Source organism: Pristis pectinata, chromosome 26 (assembly GCF_009764475.1).
Source record: "Pristis pectinata isolate sPriPec2 chromosome 26, sPriPec2.1.pri, whole genome shotgun sequence".
NCBI lineage: Eukaryota > Metazoa > Chordata > Chondrichthyes > Rhinopristiformes > Pristidae > Pristis > Pristis pectinata.
The window spans coordinates 15,413,016-15,436,630 of NC_067430.1; the positions used below are offsets into that span (position 1 = coordinate 15,413,016).

Below are 23,615 nucleotides of genomic sequence, written 5' to 3' on the forward strand. Positions count from 1 at the left end.
GTCAGCAGAGAGAGTGCAGCCAGACCTGATCAGCTACTCTGGGTTTGGGTGGCCCAAGGTGCCTGGTGACTGACTTGCTAACATCTTTGTTCATTGACCCAGGGTGCAAAGACATTGGCCAATGGCCTGCACCGGACACTTGGTGGCACCACTGAGCAAGATCACCAGCTGGAGAGAAATGTGGCTGCTCAGCAACATGAGCATTTCCTGTCCAGTGAGCTGCAGCCGGAGGGCCGCCCAATCAGCCGTCAGAAGCAGGTGAAGAGGTGGGTACCTGGCAAACACTGATCCATGGCTTGTATTCTGTTTTACCCCCATCTCTTCTGCAGGGGCTCATTCCATTAGATTCGGGTTCGTGTAGTCACTGGTTCTGATTGTATTATAGAAGGTGCAGTGGACAGTCTTATGGAGTAACGGGTCCGTTGGGGGTATAGGTTGAGTAAATACCATCTGCCTTTAAGGCACGAGTCCAGTGGATTGTTTCCCTGTGGTACGGATCCAGTAGAGATGGTCATTGGTATATTTCCTTGTGACATAGAGCAGAGCCATTTAGCCCATCAAGTATTTGCCAGCTCGTAGAACAATTTGTTTCCCTCCACTAATTTTCCCTGTAACCTATTCTCCCCACTTTCCCATCAATTCTGCTACCCACCTGCACTAAAGACAATTTACAGTGGCCAATTAACTTATCACCTTTCACATCTTTGGGATGTGGGAGGAAATTGGAGCACCTGGGGAAACCCACCCAGTCACGAGGAGAACATGTAAACTCCACACAGACAGCAGCTGAGGTCAGCATTGAACCTGGGTCCTTGGAATTGTAAGGCAGCACCTTCACTGGCTACGCCATTGAGCACTGAGGGTCCGATGATCGCTGTCTCTTTAGTGAATAGGTCCAGTTGACACCATCTATGTCCAGCAGATTGTTCCTCTGTGGTATGGGTCCAGTGGAGATGGTCATGGAGTCATTGAGCATTGTCTCATTTAGTGTATGGGTCCAATGGGTGCCATCTGTCTTTGGGGCATGGGTCCAGTAGACTGTTCCTCTATGGTGTGGGTCGAGTGGACACTGTCTGTTACTGGGGTGTGGGTCCATTGGATACTGTAGCTCTTCCTGGGGTGTGGGTCCAGTGCGAGTGAAGTCCTTGTTTTTCACACATTGGCTTGTATTTAATGTATCATTCAGAATTATTGTGTGCATAGCTAAGAGGTTGAGGGACCCCGGCCTTGCTGGTCTGTCCTCCACCCACTACTGAGAACTGTTTGTGTCTCTGCCACAACTGGTTGAGAGTGAGGTCTGTGAGGAGCTTTGCATCACGTTTGCCCTATACGTCAGTCTCCAATCTCTTGCTGCCTTCCCGTGACCAGGACTCTTGAGCCCCTGTCTCTGGATGCTAATCAGTGATCATGCTGAACACTAACAAGTAAACCCATTACAGCAGGAACAACCCACGGTGGGGAGTCAATCACTTGTGCGTGGTATAACCCTGCCCTAACAACGGCTCCCATCAACGTAGTGCTTTTACTGTGGCAAAATCATTTCAAGGCGCTTAGGAGGAGAAGAGCCAAAGAAAGGATTGATACAAGCCAGTGTAACTAGGGCATGTGATCAACAGTTTGATTATAGAAGACGGGAAGAGAAGTGGAGAGGTGCTGAAGTTTCAGGACAGATTTCTGGAGCTTGGGCCCTTTTCAAGCGAAGGTGGAGCAGCCAGTGGCTGAAGATCATGGAACTGGATGAGCAGGGATATCTCAGTGGGCTGCCTGGCCGGAGGGGATTACAGGGTGGTAGGGAGGGACAAGAACATTGAGGGATTGGGAAACCTGCATGAAGAATATAAATTTAACAAGAGTCAGTATGGGGCAGCAAGCAGAGTAATGGGTGAACCGACCCTGGTGTGAGTTACGACGTGGACAACCTCGTTAACAAGGAGCAGAAGAAAGAATGGCGGCCAGGGATGTGCAGAGATGGCCGAGGTTTGGCCGAGAGTTCAAGCAGCAGGTGAGCTGAGGCAGAGTGGAGCTGGGTGATGGGCAGTTTGAAATTTGGTATCACACCAGGCCTATTGACAGTCTGGTTCAGTTGTGGAGAGTTGCTGGGAGAGAAGACGGAGTCATTGACTAGAGAATGGAGTTCCTGGTGGGGCAGTGTCATGTCTTGGTTCACCATCACAGCGTTTCCTTCAGTCTCTGCAGTTCTCAGAGGTCACTGTTGATCAGGCCGTTACTCTTTCTGCAGCTGGATTAGTTCTACAGATGTTTGCTTTCTAGAGAATGAGCATTCCCCAGGCCCGCTGGTAAATAAGTTGACCTCCTGTGGGAGGGAGGGATATTATGGACATTTGGTGATGTCTACTGGAGAGTGCATACAAGGTGCATATATCCTCTGTCTACGCATCAGGCAAGGACAGATTTGGGCTCCAGGGTCAAATAACTTTTGGATAGTTGCTGTCTGGATACAACACGTGAGTAATGACTTATGGTTGCAGACGGCAGATCCGAACCCATCATTGGTCAGACTTTTCAGGAGGGAAGGAAGAGAGAATTTTAAAAGTATTAATGAAAGCAAATAGAAATTCCTCCTTTCCTTTGTACCAATATCAGAATGATTCCTTGAGTAGAGTTTGTAGTTCTCAGTTAACCTGAGACTCTTTGTTTGGGTTGGCATTTGATTTGCTTTACTCTGCTGACAGGTGGGATGAGATTATTAACGATGTGAACAGAGACGCCGATTTTAGACTGGACAGCCAAACAGAGCAGCGTCACTCTCCCCACCTGGAGAACAGCCAAGCCCCTCCGGCAACTCCCGCGAAGTTCATCAGGAACCACTGGGCTCCCGGACATGGAAATGCCAACTGGAGTCTGGACCGTGTGAGCGACAGGAGGGAGGAGCCTGAGGAGGAACGTGAGATGATGGGTAGGTCTTTAAATGTTTACTGCAGCTGCAACCTTCCAGCAGAGAAAAGCATAGTTGTTGCAGACATCTGGGACCTCTGCTTTTCGTGATTTTTATTAATGACTTGGATGAGGGGGTAGAAGGGTGGGTTGGCAAGTTTGCAGACGACACAAAGGTTAGTGGTGTTGTGGATGGTGTGGAGGATTGTCGAAAATTGCAGAGGGACATTGATAGGATGCAGAGCTGGGCTGAGAAGTGGCAGATGGAGTTCAGTCTGGAGAAGTGTGAGCTGGTACACTTTGGAAGGACAAACTCCAAGGTGGAGTACAAAGTTAATGGCAGGATTCTGGGTAGTGTGGAGGAGCAGAGGGATCTGGGGGTTCATAACCACAGATCCCTGAAAGTTGCCTCACAGGTGGATAGGGTAGTTGACAAAGCTTATAGGTTGTTAGCATTCATAAGTCGTGGGATCGATTTTAAGAGCCGCGAGGTAATGATGCAGCTCTACAAAACTCTAGTTAGACCACACTTGGAGTACTGTGTCCAGTTCTGGTCGCCTCATTATAGGAAGGATGTGGAAGCGTTGGAAAGGGTGCAGAGGAGATTTACCAGGATGCTGCCTGGTTTAGAGAGTGTGCATTATGAGGAGAGACTAAGGGAGCTAGGGCTTTACTCTTTGGAGAGAAGGAGGATGAGAGGAGACATGATATAGAGGTGCACAAAATATTAAGAGTAGATAGAGTGGACAGCCAGTGCCTCTTTCCCAGGGCACCAATGCTCAATACAAAAGGGCATGGCTTTAAAGTAATGGGTGGGAAGTTCAAGGGAGACGTCAGAGGGAGGTTTTTTTACCCAGAGAGTGGTTAGGGCATGGAACACGCTGCCTGGGGTGGTGGTGGAGGCAGGTGCATTGGTCAAATTCAAGAGATTGTTAGATAAGCATATGGAGGAATTTAAAATAGAGGGATATGTGGGAGGAAGGGGTTAGATAGTCTAAGGCGAGGTTTAAAGGTCGACACAACATTGTGGGCTGGAGGGCTTGTATTGTGCTGTACTGTTCTATGATTAGTGGGATCATCAGTGTTACTGTCTGTTGTGCTCCAGCTCACTATATTTCTCTCTCACTCCCTCCTTCACCTCTCTTTACCTGAGACAGCTGCTTTCCCTTTCACCGCTCCGTCCCCTAGACAGCTGTCGTGGGTCACATCTCCCCTCCAGTCTTCAGACTGCCCCTAGCAGAGATCTTCTCCAGATGGAGCCAAGGAGCCCTGTGGCATGGAGTTGACCCCCAAAAGTGTCAATGTCACCCACTCCGTCCTCAACACCACTGCAATAGGCATCAGTGCCTCTGAGCTGTCAGACATCTGCTTTGGATGAGTCATATGTTCCCCTCGAGCTCTGGCTTGTGTATTTTGAGCTGAATACTGACGGTGACAGTAAGCAACATTTAATGTCATTGCCAGCTTCAGATACAGACAGCAAACATCAATGCATGCAAAATCTGGCATCTGGCTGCACCTCAAGTCATCAAATTTTTGACTTTGTGTCGTCACGTTCCTTGGAGCCCCATTTCCCATTAATGGCCATGTTCCCCGTAGAGTTTGCTCATGTAAGTATTGCAAACTTTTTGGGGCTCATTTCTTTAGCAAAAAAAGCTTGAGTATTGTTCTGATCAAGATCTTTAAGACAAATGTTTCCACTTGTAAGAGATACCAAGACTTGGGATTGCAATCGTCAGAGAATCTGGAATAAACTGAGTTTAAAGACTCTTCTTTACCACAGGGTGGTGAGAGAGTGGAACTTTCAACCATGTGACATCTGAGGCAGATTGCACAGATGAATTTAATGGGAATTCATTACTTGCACTGTTATTTTCATGCAGCAGGGAGGAAGCAATAGACAGAGCTGTTGCTGGGCTTCAATAAAGATGGATGGGAGGGGGTTGGCATGGAGCTAAACACCAGCATTGGCTGTTATGTGATGTGAAGACATCCAGACATCAGCAAGGCTATTGTATAAATCAGCAACATTCACAGCCCTGGGTTGTCCCAATACATTTCACAGGCAGTGGAGTACTTTTGAACAGCAGTGGCAAAGGATCCGATTTGCACAGAGCAGGACTCCACTGTTTTGGTGTAGGTCGGAACACATCTGCTCTTCAACTCGTGCAGTGGGATCTTTCTGCCCCCCTGAGTTGGGGAGTTGGGGGGGAGCTCTAGTTTAACATCCCAGGCTCCAGTTAATTCCCTTTACATCTCCTGTTCCTCTCTATTTCTGCATTCCCATCACTCTACATCAGAGGCATTTCATATCAGTGCCTGACCATTTGTGTGTCTCCCCCCGCTCCTCCTCTCCCAGGGTTGGAGGTCACAGCTTCAGACAGCTGGATCCTAATACAGAATGGAAACAGAAAATGCAGGAAACACTTGGCAGGCCAGGCAGAATCTGTGGAAAGAGAAATGAAGATCCTTCGTTGGAATGGATCTTCGTCAGTTCTGATGAAGGATCATCGACCTGAAACATTAACTCTGTTTCTCTTTCCACAGATGCTGCCTGACCTGCTGAGTGTTTCCAGAATTTTCTGTTTTTATTTCAGGTTTCCAGCATCTGTGTTCTTAAATTTTCATTTGCAACTGGATCCTAATGTCTAAATTTCCCCACCAAAAGCACTCCCGACTCTGATTCCTTCCCCATCGCCAAGTCATTCTTTTCAAATCAGCTGTGAGTTACCTTTTGAATGCATTGCTCTTTGTCCACGTTGATGGACTTTCACTGGAGCTTGCTGCATTTAAAGTGCCAGGTCATTGCACCTGGGCATTTTATGTGGTTTATTTCTACAATTTTTTTTTTGTTTACAGTCATTTTCGGTTTTAGTTTTGGTTGCTCTATTTGCACTTTTGATCCTGACCACCAATCTGGGGAACTGCACACCATTAGACAGTGGATGATGATCTTGATAAAGATGCAATGCAGACTTCAAATTCTTAGTTTTAAATGTTCTGACTGTGGAGGACCTACTGTTTTCATTTCATGGTCTAAACGCAGGCTGGGGGTATGGCCTGGGCTGATGGGCACCTTGGCAGCTCCCCACAAGGATCAATAGACGAGTGGGATGCAGGCAGTGATGTGACTTTCCTGTCACTCAGCACTCAATGGAAAGGTCGTCGGGAATTCTTCTTGAGCAGTCCCTTAGGATTGAGGATGACTTGCTTCCACTTTGGCTAACGAAACCAGAGTGTGGCAACCACAGGCTCTTCCACAGACCCCGGCAGGGGTGAGAAGGTGGGAGGTTTGAGAGGTGGGGGGGCTCCTTCTGCACTGGGCTTCAGTCCTCTCCCGATGCATGGACTCGAGGATACTTTCCCCCATGCCTTTGCTGCACTTTGTGAGGTTACGGGCCAGGGATTCCCAGAAGTCTGTGGGGATGTTGCAAATCTTCAGGGAGGTTTTGTGTACATCCTGGAATCTCCGCCTGGTAATTCCTTCCTGGAACAGAGTTCAGAATAAAGGGTCTGTCTCAGTAGCCTGCTGTTGGGGATGGGAATGGTGTGACCTGTGTATTGTAGCTGGTTGAGTGTACCTGGAGCTTCGGTGCTGGGAATGTTGGCCTGGAAGAGGACACTGACGTTGACTTGGTAGTACTTTTCCAGTGCCTTGAGATACCTGCTGTAGTCCAGCTCTTGGGACCATGAAGAAGGGCAAGGATCATTGTTGGCCGATAGGTCTGTGCCAGGTCTGAGGTGTTGACCATCACGTATAGCTTTCCTCAGTCAACCAATGGTGGTGCTGCCACATTGAAGGGAGTGGTGAATTTCGTCATTAAATGTATTCCTTCTCCAAGAGGTGGCTCCCCACATATGAGACGTGGTCTTTGTTTTCCAGAGTCTCACCATGAACTGTGTGGTGATACAGAGCTTTGGTTGTAGTATGTACTGCCAGCGACGAGTACATGTGGGGCTGTGAAGGCAGTTTGAGGATGTCTCGCCAGGATCGGTACTCTGATGATTCCCACCCTACGTTCTTTTCTCTGTAGTGCTCTCCAGTTTCCTGCTATAACTAGACCATTGCAATGTCGGCTCCGGCACTTAGTATGACCCACGGATGTAAAATTAGGCTACATTTCAGAGAACATGGATGACCAGTGTAATGAAACTGCTTCAGGAACTGTCACATCCTGCAGAGCCTGAGTCTGTTTCCTATTTAATGAATGGAGACAGGCTGATACCATAAATGTTAATAAAGTCTACGTGGACATCTCGAGTTCACTCCTGCATCCATGAGGGTCTCTCTCTGTCTCTGTCCCTACTTCCCATTTGTTCCGGTATGGAAGGCCATTCAGTCCATCCAGACTTGGACTTTAGGTTCACCTCACTTCCCACCTCTTGTCCACGGCCCTGCTGCTCGTGGTTCCAGTTACCTCTTGCTCCCCCTGCCACCCCCTCTTGCTTCCTTGCTCTCTCCTGCTTTTTGCCCTTCGTACACACACTCTTCCCCCACCCACCGTGTCTTTCTGTGTCTCTCCTCTTTTTGGTCTCACTCTTCTAATACAAGTCACTTGTGTTTCCATGCACTGATTGTTCCCGCTGTAATTTTGCGGTTGAGCTATTTACAGTTTGGTCTTTTTTTAGACAATAAATTGGAGGAAGTGGGGAAAATTGATGCAGGAAAGCTGTTTGCACATGCCATGTCATCTCGGAGACAGCTGATTCCACAGGAGCCTCTGGTGAGTTCCTGGACTCTGCACGCGAAGTTGAGTTTATTGTCATATGCACATGTATGCATAGGTGCAATGAAAAACTTACTTGCAGCAGCACCACAGGCACGTGGCATCAGATAAGCAACATTCACAAGAAAAACATAAATTAAGCATGCATTAAACCATTTTCACAAGAACACAATTAGAACAAAAAAATTTCCATTGTAGTGCAAAGTGGTCATAGTGTTGCTAGACTGAAGTAATGAATAGGGTTGTTCAGGTTGGTTTAAGGACCGAATTGGAATTGATTGGGGAAGTCGGGAGAACACACACCAGTCTTCATTGAGGAGTCAGTGGTGGAAAGGCTGAGCAGCTTCAAGTTCCTGGGCGTCAACATCTCAGAGGATCTATCTTGGGCCCATTACATTGATGTGATCACGCAGAAGGCACACCAGTGGCTCTACTTCATTAGAGTTTGAGGAGATTTAGTATGTCACCAAAAACTTGCAAATTTCTACAGATGTACAGTGGAGAGTATTCTGATTAGTTGCATCACTGCCTGGTATGGAGGCTCCATTGTGCAGGATCAAAAGAGGCTGCAGAGGGTTGTAGACTCAGCCAGCTCCATCACGGGCAAAACCCTCCCCACCATCAAGGATATCTTCAAGAGGCGGTGCCTCAAGAAGGCAGAATCCATCATTAAGGACCTTCACCATCCGGGACATGCCCTCTTCTCGTTACTACCATCGGGGAGGAGGTACAGGAGCCTGAAGACCCACACTCAATGGTTCAGGAACAGCTTCTTCCCCTCTGCCATCAGATTTCTGAACGATCCATGAACCCATGAACACTACCTCGTTATTCCTCTTATGCACTATTTATTTATTTTTGTAATTTATAATTTTTTATGTCTTGCACTGTACTGCTGCTGCAAAACAACAAATTTCATGGCATATGTCAGTGATGATAAACCTGATTCTAATTCTGAGTGGTTGAAGGGAAGTAGCTGTTCTTGAACCTGCTGGTGTGGGATATCAGACTTCCATTCCCTCTGTCCGACAGTAGCTGCGAGAAGATGGCATGGCCCGGATGGTGGGGATCTTTGATGATGGATGTCGCATCACCTCCAAGCTGTTTTGAGATGGGGTAAATGTAAAATTTAATGTGAGTGACTTTGGGAGCTGAAACTCCCCAACTTCTGTTTGGAGCTGAACACTGTAACCACTTCAAGGACTGGGAGGGTAAAACTTCACAAAATTTCACTTTTTTTCTGAAATTTTCAGACCAAACCCATTTTTTCCAAATAGCATACAGTCTGCTCCTGCCACCTGAACACTTTAACAAGTCTTCCCGGAGAGTATTTCAATGCTGCACAATGCTGAAGATATTTGTCAAATGCAAGTTGTTGATGTTTAGCACCAATGATTTTTTTGAGTAGTTAGGTGCTGTAAACCATGAGTACTGATATATATTTAGTCTTATTTAGTGAGTTTTCGTTTTTCTCAGTTGGTAGATTTGCAACACTTAAAAAATCTACGGCCTGTACTTAATGTAAATCTTCCAGAGGATGTTCAGTTCACCTTTCCAACCATGAAACTGGAGGAGGAAACCAAGACACAATGAAACGACTGAACACGTTGAGATCGTTTTCCATTGTGCTATCAGTTAATCTGAGTGCAGTTAGCTTACAAAATCCAAGAAGCTGTGGAACTGTTTAAAGAGACGCTTAATAATTTGAGAAACATTGGACCAGGCCTGTTAGATTCAAGAACATAAGAAATTTTCAGGATCAAGTGTAGGCCATGGTGCCTGGCTTACCACTTAAGTAAGATCATGGCTGATCTTTTATCTTAGAACCGTTTTCCTGCACTAACCCAATATCCCTTGATTATCTTAAAACAGCCTCTAGAAATTTCAAAAACACAAGAAGATAGGAGCAGGAGTAGGCCAATGCCTCAACTCTTCCTCTATGCCAGTTCCCCATAGCTTTTAAATCCCTGATCTTTCAAAAAAAGTATCTAACTCCTCTTTAAATACCTTGGCCAGTTCAGCTGCTGCACGCAGAAAGGCTAAAGCAATAACATGCTTGCAGCATCTACTTTCCTTTAAAGAGTACGCTAAACATAATAACTCGGCCTACAGGAGAATCGTCAAGCAAAATTTGACACTCCACCACATAAGAAGGCAATAGCAATAAAAACGGAAAGTGTTGGAAATATTCAACAAGTCAGATGTGTGGAGAAAGGAATAGTATTAATATTTCAGATCGATAAATTGTCATCACACATTAGGGTGGGATGTCCAGGAGTTTTGTCAAAAGGGGTCAATTTAGGGCTAATGGGAGGTGCAGAGATCTGTGGAGGGAATACCGGAGCTTCTGGCCTTACCAGCTGAAGTCACTGCTGCCAGAGGTGGAGCGATTAAACGTGGGGTCATACAGAATTTCTGCATAAGAGCAATGTGCAGATCACTGGGGGTTGGAGGGCTGGGATGGGCAATGGGGGTGGGAGCAAGTCCTGTGTGGTTAGAATACAAGAGCATTTAAATTGGCACTGTTTGCTTCTTATTGGAATTGGTCATTATAATCTGTTATGTTAGTTCTATGTGCACATATTATTCACTAAGTTCTCCTGGGAGTTAAAAGCTGGCACAAGGTCGGTTTGACTTCTCTGCTGTTTCTCCAAGATCTGAATAATAAGTGGGATGGACCCAGCATTGAAACGGTTTAACTTTGTGCTTTACTGTTTGTTTTCCTTGACTCGCTGCCAGAAACCCATTCACTTTAGATGAACCATTGAAGGGTCCAGAAGGGGCCTCAGCCCTGCCCACAAGAGAAATCAAAACCCAGATATTGAAGCACCTGGAATAAATGGGATGGAAAAGAGCAAAGTACCCCTGCTCTAGCCCCTTCACCCGCTGCCCACCTCCCCAATCGGGTCCTTCACTAACTCCAAACTCTCTCTCCTGGCCTCTTCACCACCTTCCCCCCTCCCTGCCGCACGACCCCAGCCCTTTCATCAACTCCTCCTGCTCCCTCATCCAGCCCCGACTGTGCCTTCACTTCACCCACCACCCCTCCTCACCCTCCATCTGTCCTTTCATTCTCCTCCCCCACCCTTCACCAATCCCCGCCTGCCCCATCTCTCTCTTTCTCTCTCTCTCTCTTTTTTTCTCTCTCTCTCTTTCTCTCTCTCTGCCTCTGTCTCTTTCTCTTTTTCTCTCTCTTTCTCTTTCTCTCTCTCTCTCTTCCTCTCTCTGTCTCTCTCTTTCTCTCTGTCTTTCTCTTTTTCTCTCTCCCTCTTTTTTTTCTCTCTCTTCCTCTCTCTCTCTCTCTCTCTCTCTCTCTGACTGTCTTTGTCTCCCTCTGTCTCTGTCTCCCTCTGTCTCTGTCTCTTTCTCTGTCTCTGTCTCTCTCTTTCTCTGTCTCTCTCTCCGCCTCTCCGCCTTGCTCATCAACCCCGGTAACTCCTCCATCAGTCCCGTCACTGACCCCTCTCGCCCACCCCGTGCATCAGTGGCTCCTCCCAGCCCATCACCGACCCCTCTCCCCCAGCCCTGCCACACTACTCTCACGTTGCAATCCTCTGCTGCTGTGTTGGGTGTACAATGCCACTGGCATTTGTCAGGGGGGCAAGTGGTGAGCGATGGGGAGAGGAGACAGTGAGAGGGGGCGGGAGCAGGAGGATTGGGAGTGGGAGAGGGGTAAGTGGGAGTGAGAGGGACCAGGGAGTGTGATGACGAGGTTCAGAATTTTATGCTGTCCTTTCAGATTCCAGATATTGATCAGGACCCTGCTCAGGATCCCAATAACCAGGGGGAGGATGAGTTTGAAGAGGCTGAACTGGAGAGGCCGGGCTTTGCAGCGAAGGAGCATCAGCTGCTGATCAAGCCGGGTGCCAAGGTGAGGGAAGCAGGGTCGGAAGGGTCACCGAGGAGCAGCCTTCAGCAGAAATTATACCATGTAATATCACCCGGTGCCCAGTGTGGCTCTGCTGTTGTCATGCTTGCTGTAGGTGTCTTTGAAAGTGTCCGGAATGTACATGAAGCTGTGCAATTATCCCAGGGGAATTCCAAGCTTCGTGGCCTGAATGTAATGTGGGATTAGGGCTCCTGCAGTATGCAGGAGGGGAGAGCGCGGGTGAAGGGAGCAGCACACTGCCACGTGCAGAGGCGCACGTCGCAGGTCCGGTCAGGTACACTGGAGCAGCTGCATGAAGTGCTGGCACTCCATCCCTGTAGGTTGTCTGATCTCAGATAAGGGAGCAATTCATTACCTGCCTTGACGCTGCTGATCCAGTCTTGCCTGGCCTGAAAGCCTGTGACGAACACACAATACTGAGGCTGATGTTAGCTCAAAGCTGATTGGAGAAAGAAATTAACCAGAGTGTGATTTTGCTCTTTTAAGCATGTTCTTGCCACGCGCGCACCCTCCCGGCTCAACACCTTCCCTGCCCACGCCCCTCCCTCCCCCTTTTCCTCCCTCTCCACTCCCCCTTCTCGCTGCCCTTCCCTCTTGTTTTGCCCTCAGTACTCCTCACTCATTCCTCCCACCCTCCTCTTCCTGCTCACCTTTGTTCTCCCTCTGGTTCCCCGCCTTCTCACTGCCCTCATTCTCACTTCCTCCCTCTCACATCTCCCCCATTCTTCCTATTCCCTTGCTCTCCTGACACCTCACTACCCCATCCCCTCTCGATCCCTTCCTGCTCTTCATATTCCCCTCTCCCTCCTCCCTTTCTCCTTTTCCCCCACATCCCCATTTGCTCTTTACCCCATCCTATTATCCCTCTGCAACCCACCCCTCAGCTGCTGTGAGGATGTGACAGCACAGTAATGGTGACATTAATGGTCCTAAGTTCTCTCTACTGTAGTGACGGTGGAATCAAAAGAGAGAAACCCAAGACGTTAACTTCTTCTCTCCCTTTTCTAACTCTAGAATGTCGCTGCAGCAAGTAAAGAAGGAGCTAATGTTATGGATGAATACCAGGAAGATCAGGAGGCAGAAAATGTAAGCAGTGCAGGGACGTGATTGTGGTTCACTCAAAGCCCAACTCCATCAGTTGCTGGAGGATGTTCTCTGCTCGGCTCTGTGTGTCTGAGGTTCCCTTTGCTGGGTTCCTGACATTTGCCAAGCTGGGCACCAAACCTCTGGTGATACCACAGGACCCACATTTTAGGCAAAAAAACACCAGGAAGGCTTGAATGTGATCATTCAGAATTCTTTTGTTCCTATTAAGAATCCCTTGACTTCGTTCTGTTGCTTCAATGTGCGGGTTGGCAGGTTAATTGGTTACTGTAAATTACAACCAGTGTAGGTAGGCGGTAAGGGAATCAGGAGGAGATGGTGGGTATGTGAGAGAGAATAGGTGGCAGTGAAATTAATGGCACACTACACTATAAGTGCTGGAGGAACTCAGCAAATCAGGCAGCATCCATGGAGGGAAATAAACAGTCAACGTTTTGGGCCGAAATCCTTCATCAGGATTAATTAATGGGATTGCTCTGAGAACTGGCATGGTCTGAACTGGCCGCCTTGCCTCCCTCCACATCATAAGGAGATATGAAAAGTAAAAATCAGACTCAATCAAGGGATAGCTCTCCCTTAAGTTAAATATTTGTCCACTCTGTGTGGTCCAGTAAGCATTGTGAATGCGAAATATAAAGTAAGGCACTTAATGTATTCGTTAAGAAGGATTATCATTAACCAGAGTTTGGAAAATTGTTATCTGTTTTTAATTTGCTCATAACCGACTCCAAATAGATGAAATCTAAAACACTTGAAATTCTATTAGTTTTTTCTAGCTCTTGAATTAGAAGGGGGAAAATTGGCCTTGGTAATCTCTCAACGCTGTATACAGCAGCTTTTAACAGAAAAAAATGGCCCAAGCCACTTCACAAACACATTAAGAGACATTAAGACTGGTGGTAAAAGGCTTGGTGAAAGATTATTTTAAAGGGGAGAGAGAGAGGGGGTAGAGACGTTTGAGGGGATTCCAGAGCAGAGGAGCCTTGAAAGCTGAAGACACAGGGATGGTGTCACTAAATTCAAGGATGATCAAGTGGCCGGAGCTGGAGGAACATGGATATCTTGGGGTGTGGTGGGGAAGGGAGACCACTCTAGGCAAAAGAAGTTACAGAGATGAGAAGGAGTAAGATCATGGAGGGATTTGAGAATAGAGAAGGCTGAGTCACTGAAGGTCAGTGAGCACATAGAGATGGTGTCTAGAACCTGGTGCAGGTCAGAATAAAAGTGTTGAAAACTGACGGGCTGTGTTGCCGTTCTGGTCATGGGCAATTTCCGCTTTAACTGTGGGGAATGCAATTGTGAAAATTTCTACTGTCACCTTAGTTGAGACTTAACAAAGAACAAAAACTGTAGAAGATTTCACGAGGTCATAGATTTAGTAGGATGGTGACACAAGAGACTGCAGATGCTGGAATCAGGAGCAACATACAATCTGCTTTCGTCCTGATGCAGGGTTTCGACCTGAAATGTTGACAATTCCTTTCCCCCACAGAAGCCGCTTGACCTGCTGAGTTCCTGCAGCAGATTGTTTGTTGCTGGTAGAATGGGTGACAGTTGGCAATTTAATATGAAGAAGAGGCGTGAAGTATTAAGGAAAGAAAAAATAAAGAATTGGAGTAGACATTTAGCAGAAAGTCAATAAAGGGTGTGATAAACAGAGAAACCTTGGATTAAAAAAAACATAATTACCTGTAAGTGTTAGTGCTGTTAGGAATCATGGAAAGCATACACTGCACTATAAATGATAACTGAATGATAGATGTAGGAGGAACTTAAGAGAACTGGATTTATTCTCGCTGGAAGCTAGGAATAAATTTAATTAAGCATTGTTAAATCAAGTAGAACTTTGATAACTGGAATAAGGAAATAGCAGTTTAGAGAAGCCATCAATTTAAATTGGTCATAGGAAAAACTTTTTATACAGAGAACGGTGGCTATTCTGTGGTAGAAGCAGAGGTAAAACAGTATATCCTTGAAAGCAATGAAGATGCAACATGTATAGGGAAGATGGGGTAGCATTGGGTTCTTCTGGAGTTCATCATTGCCAGCTGAGTCTATTTCTCCATTGCGAACTTTGCTGGTCTCTCACTTCCTCTAGGAAGGCTATTCTGGTGTTTGTGGACCAGTGTGGCACAGTGATGTGATGCTGACAGGAGTAAAGTTTATAGCAAAGTTGTTTGAATATCAGAGGTACTCCGTGTAAAGTATGCAGTCCATGAGCAGAAACTGTACAGACCTCTGCATTGCACACAGGATATTATAGCATCAGTTTGAATGGGCTCTTGTATTTGCTCCATTTGATGTTGTGTGCTTTTTGGGATAGGAGGATAATGGAGGCGAGATGGATGATGACCACGAAGACCCTGACATCGCTCACAAAGACAACATTGAAGAGGAGGCTGGAATCCCAAATGATGAAGCCAATAAGGAAGAAGAATATTGAATCCAGATGTAGACAGAGTACAGTGCTATGAACTGGGGATGGTTTCTTATTCCACAAGTGAGGAGATGGAGAGCTCAATTAAGGAATGAAGCTGTTGATGAGAGCAGATCCTGTCCCAGCGGATTTCTCTAAACAATATGAACTGCAAGACGGAGGCAGACTTTGGTATCTGAACTGTAGTTTTTCCATTTGACAACTTGACCCCAATGACTTTGTCTAACAGAATTTAAGTATCAATTGATGCTTGGCTTTGTCTAAGCATATGATTTGCCCAAAGGTAATGGACTTGGTGAAAATTTAGCTCCGGAGAACAGTTTGTCAAGTGGAGTCTGAACACCGTCCCATTAATGGTCCCACTTTGAGTAAACCAACGGACAACTAAACAGATGGTTCGGTGGAATAAAAGGAAATTAAAGTGATAAATATGTCATACACTGTGTTCATTTCTCTGTAATGCATCAGAATGCATTTTTTTTAACAGTATAATTTCTGGAAAATATATAATTTTCACATGTCTGCAATTGATCTGAAATTGAGAAGGAACAACCCCACAGAATCTATGAAGAATGATCGATCCCTTGGAGATGGAGGAGAAGAATAAACCCTTTGGGGGCTGTGGTACAATATGGAATGACTCTTTTGACCTGCTGAATTTGTTCTTTGCTTCTTTACAGTATAGTGGGCAGTACGTTTTGCCATGTCAGCTAAGACTACTTTACTTTTTAAGGGGAATTCACAAAGATTGGCCTCTTCACTTCCTTCTGTTTTCTGTTCTACAATCCATAAATTTATAACCCCAGATCATGTGTCATCTACTGGCTCCACTTGCATCACCATCGTTCCAAGTGATCAATGCCTTGACCTCCATGTGGATTTAAACCAAAACTGTAGTTCCTCTCGGCTGCTGCCAAGTAATTTCTGCATCATTCCCGAGCTGGTCAGCAGCACTAACTCACCACTTCTCACACTGTTCTCATTCACCTGGTGGAGCCGGCCAGGAACAGGAGATCCGGTCACACCTCTTAGTATGGATGGGTGCATTTACCTGTCTCATGAATCCAATGAGACCATAATAAATAAAGCCATGATTGATTCTGTCTTCGTATCAAGTGTTTTAACTGAAATGTTTCAATAGTTTTTTTCATCTGTAATGTTAAAAAAGGGAGAATTTTAAATGCATCATCCCCCAAGAGAAGTGAAGCTAGATCAGGTATAAGCCACATGCAGGTCCTACCCAGGTTAAGGCAGGATTCCGTCCTGTGAACTGTTCATAAGCTGGACAGTTCGCAAGTCAGAAACGTGTGCCATGAACAGAGTTCCCATACAGCAGAAGATGCCTGTAGCCCCACAGCAGCCGGCAAATCCAACCCATCAGTTTCCCAAGCACTTAGGGAATGTACGGTCTGTGCATACTTCAGATGTTCATAAACTGGAGAAGACCTGTATTGTGCTAACATCTGTAGATCTTTAAGTGCGTTGGATGGTAGGAAACATTTTACTTTGTGTGTGTGTGTGTGGGGGGGGGGGGGGGGGTGGTGTATGATACATGTCATCCTGCTCAAATTCTAATATAAAGGCCAAAACCAGGTCTTCTGTGGCAGACACTGCCTCACATTGAGATAATCTTGCAGATTCCCCAGTACAACAGTGTATAATCTGAATTCTTTTATGCTGTGTAGAAACTTTACAAAATCCAAATATTTAGATTTTTTACACTTGAAATAAAATGTCACTGTCACTGTATGGTATGTTAATGTGCATGGGTGAGAGAGTGAGTGATTATGAGAAAAAGAACTTGTTACATTTTTAATCATCTAACCACAATGTCACCACATGATAACACTTGTATGATTTTCCTCATCCTGGGTGAGAATAGCAAAACCAGATCAACTAAAGAAAGGCAGCAGAAAGTAAAGATTTAAGAGGGATGTGAGGAGGAAAAAAAGTCAATGGATGATGATGGATTTTCTGTAGGACAGTGTTGAATAGTTGGGGTGAGCATGAAGACGGCAAGTATATGGTGGTGACTACTGGGTGGTACAGATTCCAAATAAGAACATTGCCTCAGTTTTCACAAGGCAATGTGGGGATTGTGATTGTAGAACTGTTACTGAGGATTATTATTCTGAGAGAATGTGTAGAAGAGGTCACTGAGCAAAGAGATGGAAAAATCAGTAGTGACTGCTGCTTATATCTGAGGGTTCTGTGAGTAGCCTGAAGACTGGAGAACCACATTATCTGAGGCTTTTCTTCAAGGAAGATAGGAAATTATGAGCCAAGTTTCCTTGTTTCAATTGTTAGAGAAACTGCCCATCTTATTATTTGAGGGCCAATAAGCACAGTTATCTAGAAGTCGAGTGATGAACAGTTTCTATGTTCCTTCAAAGAATTCTGAGAAATGCATTGGCAGTGGTTCATTAACACAAGATGAAAGTTAGAGGAATGGGGCTTCATGGGTGGAGAGGGGTGGCTGGAAAGTGAGGGGTAGTTTCTCAGAAAGCTAGAATATCCTCCGGCATATTTTTGTGTGTTCCAAAAAATATAACCTGCCTTCATTTGAAATTCATAGAAAATTACTAAATTGGGGACGCAGGAACAATTGTATGTTTAAAAAAAGGTCACTGAAGAACTATAATAATGCTAGCAGAATAATGAGACAAATACCAGAGCTCTGATGAAAGGTCATGGACTTGAAACGTTAATTCTGTTACTCTCTCCACAGATGCTGCCTGACTTGTTGACTGTTTCCAGCATTCTCTGTTTTAATTCCAAAGTAAGTGAAGTGCATTTTCAAGTATGAATGGGACAGAGAATTGCAAGCTCCCTGATGCGGTTTGCTGTACAGATACAGGTCATTAAAAGTTGCAGGAGAAATAAGAGAAGGCTATGTAAAGACAAATTCTTGTTTTCCTACATAGAGGCATTGAATACTAAAACAACTCCATCATATGAAAGTCGAACAAGATCCTTAGTACTGTGCACAATTTCGGGCATCTTGTATTGGGGTTATAAAACTGTAGATTGATTCACTGGGATATTGCCAATGGAGGAAAGGAATTTGAAAAGTTGGAACTTTTTCCCCAAGGCTTTAAAAATCAGCCTGTAATAATAGTGCCAGAATTTTTTTTTGTTCATCAGTGGACAGGTGGGTGCAAATTTAATGTAAGAATTAAATTCTGGTTGGGATGTAGAATTTTCTACATTTCCCAAATGGATAAAGAGGATGGAATCATTTTGAGGTGGTATCACACAGGACCCTGTTACTGACACAAGAAACTCATTAAACTAAAATTAGCCTGACCTAAATGAGGGGCTGACAAGTTTCAAACATTTTATGCAGTGTTGGCACAATAAACCTCCTGAGTCGTTGTCCTTCAGGATTTATCGAAGAGATGGTTCTTAAATAGAATTGGGTTGATGTGTTCCAATCCCATTGCCATCCTCCAAGGAAAACTGCTACCAAAGACAATTTATTAATCTGCTCTGTAGCTCAAGGCAAACTTCCCTCTCTGCAGTGTGAGCATCAGCGTGTGTTTGTGTGTGTGTGTACATAACTAACTCATTGGACTCTAGATCCTGCCCCCAGATGGAAAGGTTTGGCTGATGAAATGTTAACTTTGTTCTGTCTCTGCAGATGCTGCCTGGCCTACTGAGTATATCCAGCATTTTCTGTTTATATTTCACATTCCAAGAAACCGCAGTATTTTTGTTTGGTTTAATTTGATGCTGAAACTGAATTCTTAGTATGGCGCTTGGTTGAGTTTCCCTGTCACAACAGCCGGCGTTTTTACCAGTTCTGTTGTTTCAACTGGAGGATGGCTGGCAGCTTTATTGTGAGACGTGTGATTTTGTTTTCATCCAGCCAATCATTAAGTGTCAGAGTTTTTGAAATCACAAACTGCCAGAGCTTTGTATCAGGTGCTATACAGAAAGATTTAAACAACTTTCTGAAAATAGTATTTTCTTCATTAAATTTTCTGTTTTCCAGCTGTCTTGTTACAAATTCAGTCAGCAGCTTCTTTTTGTTTTTAATTCACAGCTACTTATGACCCACTTAGAAGTTTCTGCTTCACTATGCCTCCAGAGTTTGCCTTCACAAAAAGATGGGGTATGGGGTAGTGGTGGACGTGACAGAGCTTCAGCGAATGGCAGGGTCCCGTTTATTTAACCTACACTGCAACGACAGGGCAATTAGAGCTACAGTTCAAACTGAAGAAGTGAATTACCTGAAGTTGTTTAATTCAGTACTGAACATGGAAGTCTGCAACATGTCCAGACAGAAGATGAGGTGCTGTTCTTCAAGCTTATGTTGAGGTTCATTGTAACCATGCAGGAAGCCACAGACAGAGAGATCAGAATGGGAGTGGGGTGGAGAATTAATGTGACAGGCAACTGGAACCCCAGTCATCCCTACGGATTGAAAGAAGTTGCTTTGCAAAGCGGTCATCCAATCTGCATTTGGTTTCTCCAGTGCAGAGCAGACCAGAGTGTGAGCACCAAATGCAGTACATTGGATTACAAGAAGTGCAAGTGAATTGCTGCTTCACCTGAAAGGACAGTTAGGCTCCTTGATCATGGAAGGGAAGAGTTAAAAAGATAGTGTTGCATCTGCTATGCTGCATGGGGAAAGTGCTGTGAGAAGGGGAGTGGTTCGTGGAGATGGTTGAGAACTGTGAAGGAAATGATCCTTCTGGAGTGCTGAAAGGGGAGGGGAGGATGTGTCTGGTGGTGGAAGTTGCAAAGCATGATCCACTGAATGTGGAGGCTAGTGGCTGGAATGTGAGCACCAGGGGAATTTTATACTTGCTCCATCCAGGAGGAGAGGCAGAGGTGTGGGAACTGGATGAGGTGCAGCCTAGGACTCTGTCAATTATGGCCAAGGTCCTTATGTTTCAGAAATTGAGGCTGTGTTCTGCAATGAGAGGCACCAAAGGAACCTTGGTGTTTAGAAATGTAATACTGTGATTTACTGCATCTGGGAGTGTAAGATGCTGTGGCTCAGAATATGGTGCAGGTAATATTGAGGTTTATGGAATAAGATGATTGTTAACTATATATATATATATATATATATATATATATATATATATATATATATATGTGTGTGTGTGTGTAGATAAATATATAGATATATAGATATATACATACACGTATAAAATAGAAAATTTAAAAATTAGTTTAAAATGCAAGTTAACTGGGAAAAATCGGAGAAGCTGTGATTGAGTCAGAACAAAACTGGTTTTATACAATGTACAAAAGGTGGACAAATCCTGCATTGATTTTAGGAAGTGTGGGATAGAGAAAATGGTCTGGGATGTTACTCCTGATTATAAGACCTTTCAGTAATGGAAGTGTCCAAGATGGATACAGATTTTTAAAATTACAAACTGATGTAGGAAAATCAAGATTATGGATTCAGGAAGCCGTCAGTTGGCATAGCTGAAGTCAGATTACTGAACCTTGGAGGAAGTTTTTCTTTGTTTGGGTAATTAGTTAAAGGAATGGAATTTTTGTTCTCTTTAGAGTTGCAAAATGACTTTGCTTAGACCAGAGCTTCCTGATGTGTGTACCATTTGCCAGCTCGTCAGTCTTCAGCAATGTGCCTGTATTTGTGCTGATGGGTTACTGCATGGGTGGTTACCACTGCACATGTGCTCGTCTCCGTGTTGCTTCCTGTGCACCTGTCTGCATGTGAGCCTCTCCAAGGGGCTTGACAGGGTAGGTACAGAGTTGATATTTCTTGTGCTGGGGTAATTAGAACCAGGGGTCACAGTCTGAGAATAAGTGGTCAACAAAGATGAAAATCTTTGGAATTCATTACTCAAGAGGGTCATTAAGGCTCCATCACTGAGTGTATTCAAGGCAGAGATCCTTACATGCGTGGGGGATTGAAGAATGTGGGGATTAATGCAGGAAAGTGACGCTAAGATATGAGATTAGCTCTGATCTTATTCAATGGTGAAGCAAGCCCAAGGGGTCAGTTGGTTCTATTTCTTCTGTTCACATTGTCTCCGAATATGTGTATCTTCAGGTTTATGTGTGAATGTACCAAGTTGATGGACAGTAAAATGCTGCCTGGACCATTCACTTGCCCAAAGTCCCAGATGGATTTCAGTTTCCCCACTCTTTTTCCATAGCTCCCCAATATTCTGGGGTTGACAAAAATGGATAAGATCCTTGAGAAAGAAATCCCCAGCGTTTAATTAGAATTATCCAGGGGGCCACAGGAGCTCCTAACTATTTCAATACTCGGGGCTCTGTCCAGTCCCCTCCTGCAGTTCAGCAGGCACCCAGCCAACAGCAGTGGGCCTGCCATTGGGGGAAAGGATAGTTCAACGTTCAGTGTTCCTATTCTTTCACCGTTTAAATTCATTTTCCTGATCCTTAATCTTTTAAACTGCAGTAATCCACCACTAAGCACATTATCCAGTCTTTTTAAATTATCTTATAGACTTACGTTAGTCTATTTTAAAGTAGATTTGGAGTTAACCTAAGGTACTTAACCCTGGCTGGTCTCCTTCAGCTATTGGGTGGGTCTCCGCGACTGTGTGTGGCACTTACATTGGGTCCAAAAGATAACGTGCAGCTAGATGCGTGAGAGAGATAGGGTGGGGCACTGGGTCTGGGTATTGGGGACACTGGGTGGACCATGGGGATTGGATGGGTCAGAGAAACAGTGGTGTGGCACTTGCATTGGGGGTGCGAGATAGGGCATTGGGTCCAGGAAGGGGACTGGATGGGGCAATAAGACTTGCCCATTTACTGATCTGGTTAATGCAGTTGGAATGGTCAGTTGGGCACGTTTTTAGAAAATGTTCACAACTGCAGTAGGAGACCAGACGGGACGGAGCGTGTTGCCACTCGCTGCTGGGGTTTGATAACACAGCATGCTGCGCTTTCCAAGTTTCAAGCCAAAAGGTGCGAATTTGGCAATCTAATATTACCTTGAGAATGAGCCTGATATCAGGGAAGCGACTCCAGGCGCCGCTCAGTTAGGGAGGGTGTTTCAACAGTAGTGAGAACGACAGCCACAGTCTGGTCCCTTTTACGTGCGGTCACCGCTTTCTCTCTGCGACCTTCCAGAGATCTGAGTGCATCTCGGCATTGCTGGCAGCTAGAGACATCATCCCAGGAACCACCAACGGCGGGGAGTCGGACTGGTGGGGGTTGGGGAGGGGGGCGGCCGCTGGGCGAGGTTGGTGTCCCTTAGAAACCGAGTGCCAGGGTCTGTGTGAGCTGCCTGGATCCCCCCGAGAGCCGAGCCCACCCCGGGCTCAGCTTCGAGCCCCAAGGACACAAAAGATGGACTGAAAGTCAAAGCCGGTGACATCACTGGCAGAGCCACCCTCCACCAGCAGGAGAAAGCGGGCGGCTGCTCGGCGGGGGGAGCCCGGAGCCGGAGCGGAGGATGTGAGAGGTTCAGCGAGGGGGAGAGAGAGACCTTCCCGGAGCCCACACTCGGTGAGGATGCGGCCGCCGCCGCTGCTGCTGCTGCTGTTGCTGTGCGGGCGCAGCTCGGCCGGCGCTGGCGGCGGCTCCTGGAACTCCAGCGGCAGCGAGGAGGAGGAGGGGGCGCTGGTGCCGGGAGCCCGGCGGGGAGACGGCGGCCCGGAGCCCGGTCTGGAGGCGGGCAGCGGCCTGGAGGAAACCACCTGCGCCTACAAGGTGCTGCTGAACGGGAGGGGAGCCGAGCGGGTGTGCTTCAGGAGCACGGAGAGCGGCTTCAGCTGCGGCCCGGGCAGCTGCCGCCTCTACCGCTCGGGCCGCTCGCTGGTGGCCAACGTGCTGGCGAACAGCAGCGTGTTCCTGCAGTGGCGGCCGCCCCGCCTGCGGCACCTGCGGGGCTTCAGGCTGAACTGCAGCTGGAGCGGCCTCTACACCCGCTTCCAGTGCGACAGCGTGCAGCTCGGCGTCGCCTGCCGCGACTACCTGCTCAGCAACGTGCACGACAGCGTGGACTACCGCATCTGCTTGCACACCCTGTACAGCAACGCCAGCCTGCGCGACGAGGACTGTCTGCAGTTCAGGGCCGAGCCGGCTGGCATGCAGGACATAGTCATCGCCATGACGGCGGTCGGCGGCTCCATCTGCGTGATGCTGGTGATCATCTGCCTCCTAGTGGCCTACATCACCGAGAACATCATGCACCCCGCCTTGCCCCGGTCCTCTGCCAAGCGGGGCCACGGCGACCACAGGGTGACCACATAGAAGCGGGAGAGGGGAGCAGAAGTGCACCGAGAGTCCTTGCAGACACGAGAGACTGCCAGATGCTGGGATGTGGGGCAACCTGGGGGAACCCGGGCAGGGAGATGGGCAGTCGGGACCCTTCATCTCGACTGATGAGGGGTCTCGACCCGAACCGTCGACTGTCCGTCGAGAGTCTTCGAGCAGCTCCCCGCGCCCCTCGACTGGATGCAACCCCCCGTCCCTGGTGCTGGGTTGGGGGAGGAGGGAAGGGAACAGCGAGGCTGGACGACTGTTCCCGCTTGTGCTGCAAATTCTCCTTCAGACTGACTTGAGTGTCTTGGTGGGGAGACGGAGGGGTTCGGTTGAAGCA

At 46.5% G+C, this 23,615-nt stretch overlaps 2 protein-coding genes across 2 annotated transcripts in view; both read left to right on the forward strand.

Annotated features, from left to right (window-relative positions):
- The window catches only part of LOC127583397 (Golgi integral membrane protein 4-like), a 42,182-nt gene extending 26,027 nt beyond the window's left edge, over window positions 1-16,155 (forward strand). Inside the window, exons 9-14 of the mRNA XM_052039347.1 lie at window positions 103-266; window positions 2,694-2,917; window positions 7,525-7,619; window positions 11,362-11,493; window positions 12,526-12,597; window positions 14,939-16,155. Coding sequence (XP_051895307.1) covers window positions 103-266; window positions 2,694-2,917; window positions 7,525-7,619; window positions 11,362-11,493; window positions 12,526-12,597; window positions 14,939-15,058 — 807 coding nt within the window. The 3' untranslated portion in view covers window positions 15,059-16,155. The remainder of the gene's footprint in view (window positions 1-102; window positions 267-2,693; window positions 2,918-7,524; window positions 7,620-11,361; window positions 11,494-12,525; window positions 12,598-14,938) is intronic.
- A 6,097-nt stretch (window positions 16,156-22,252) lies between these two features.
- fndc10 (fibronectin type III domain containing 10) lies at window positions 22,253-23,398 on the forward strand. The gene has a single exon (XM_052039413.1). It carries the CDS (start codon window positions 22,526-22,528, stop codon window positions 23,264-23,266), a length of 741 nt encoding a protein of 246 aa, XP_051895373.1. The 5' UTR covers window positions 22,253-22,525; the 3' UTR covers window positions 23,267-23,398.
- The last annotated feature ends 217 nt before the right edge of the window (window positions 23,399-23,615 follow it).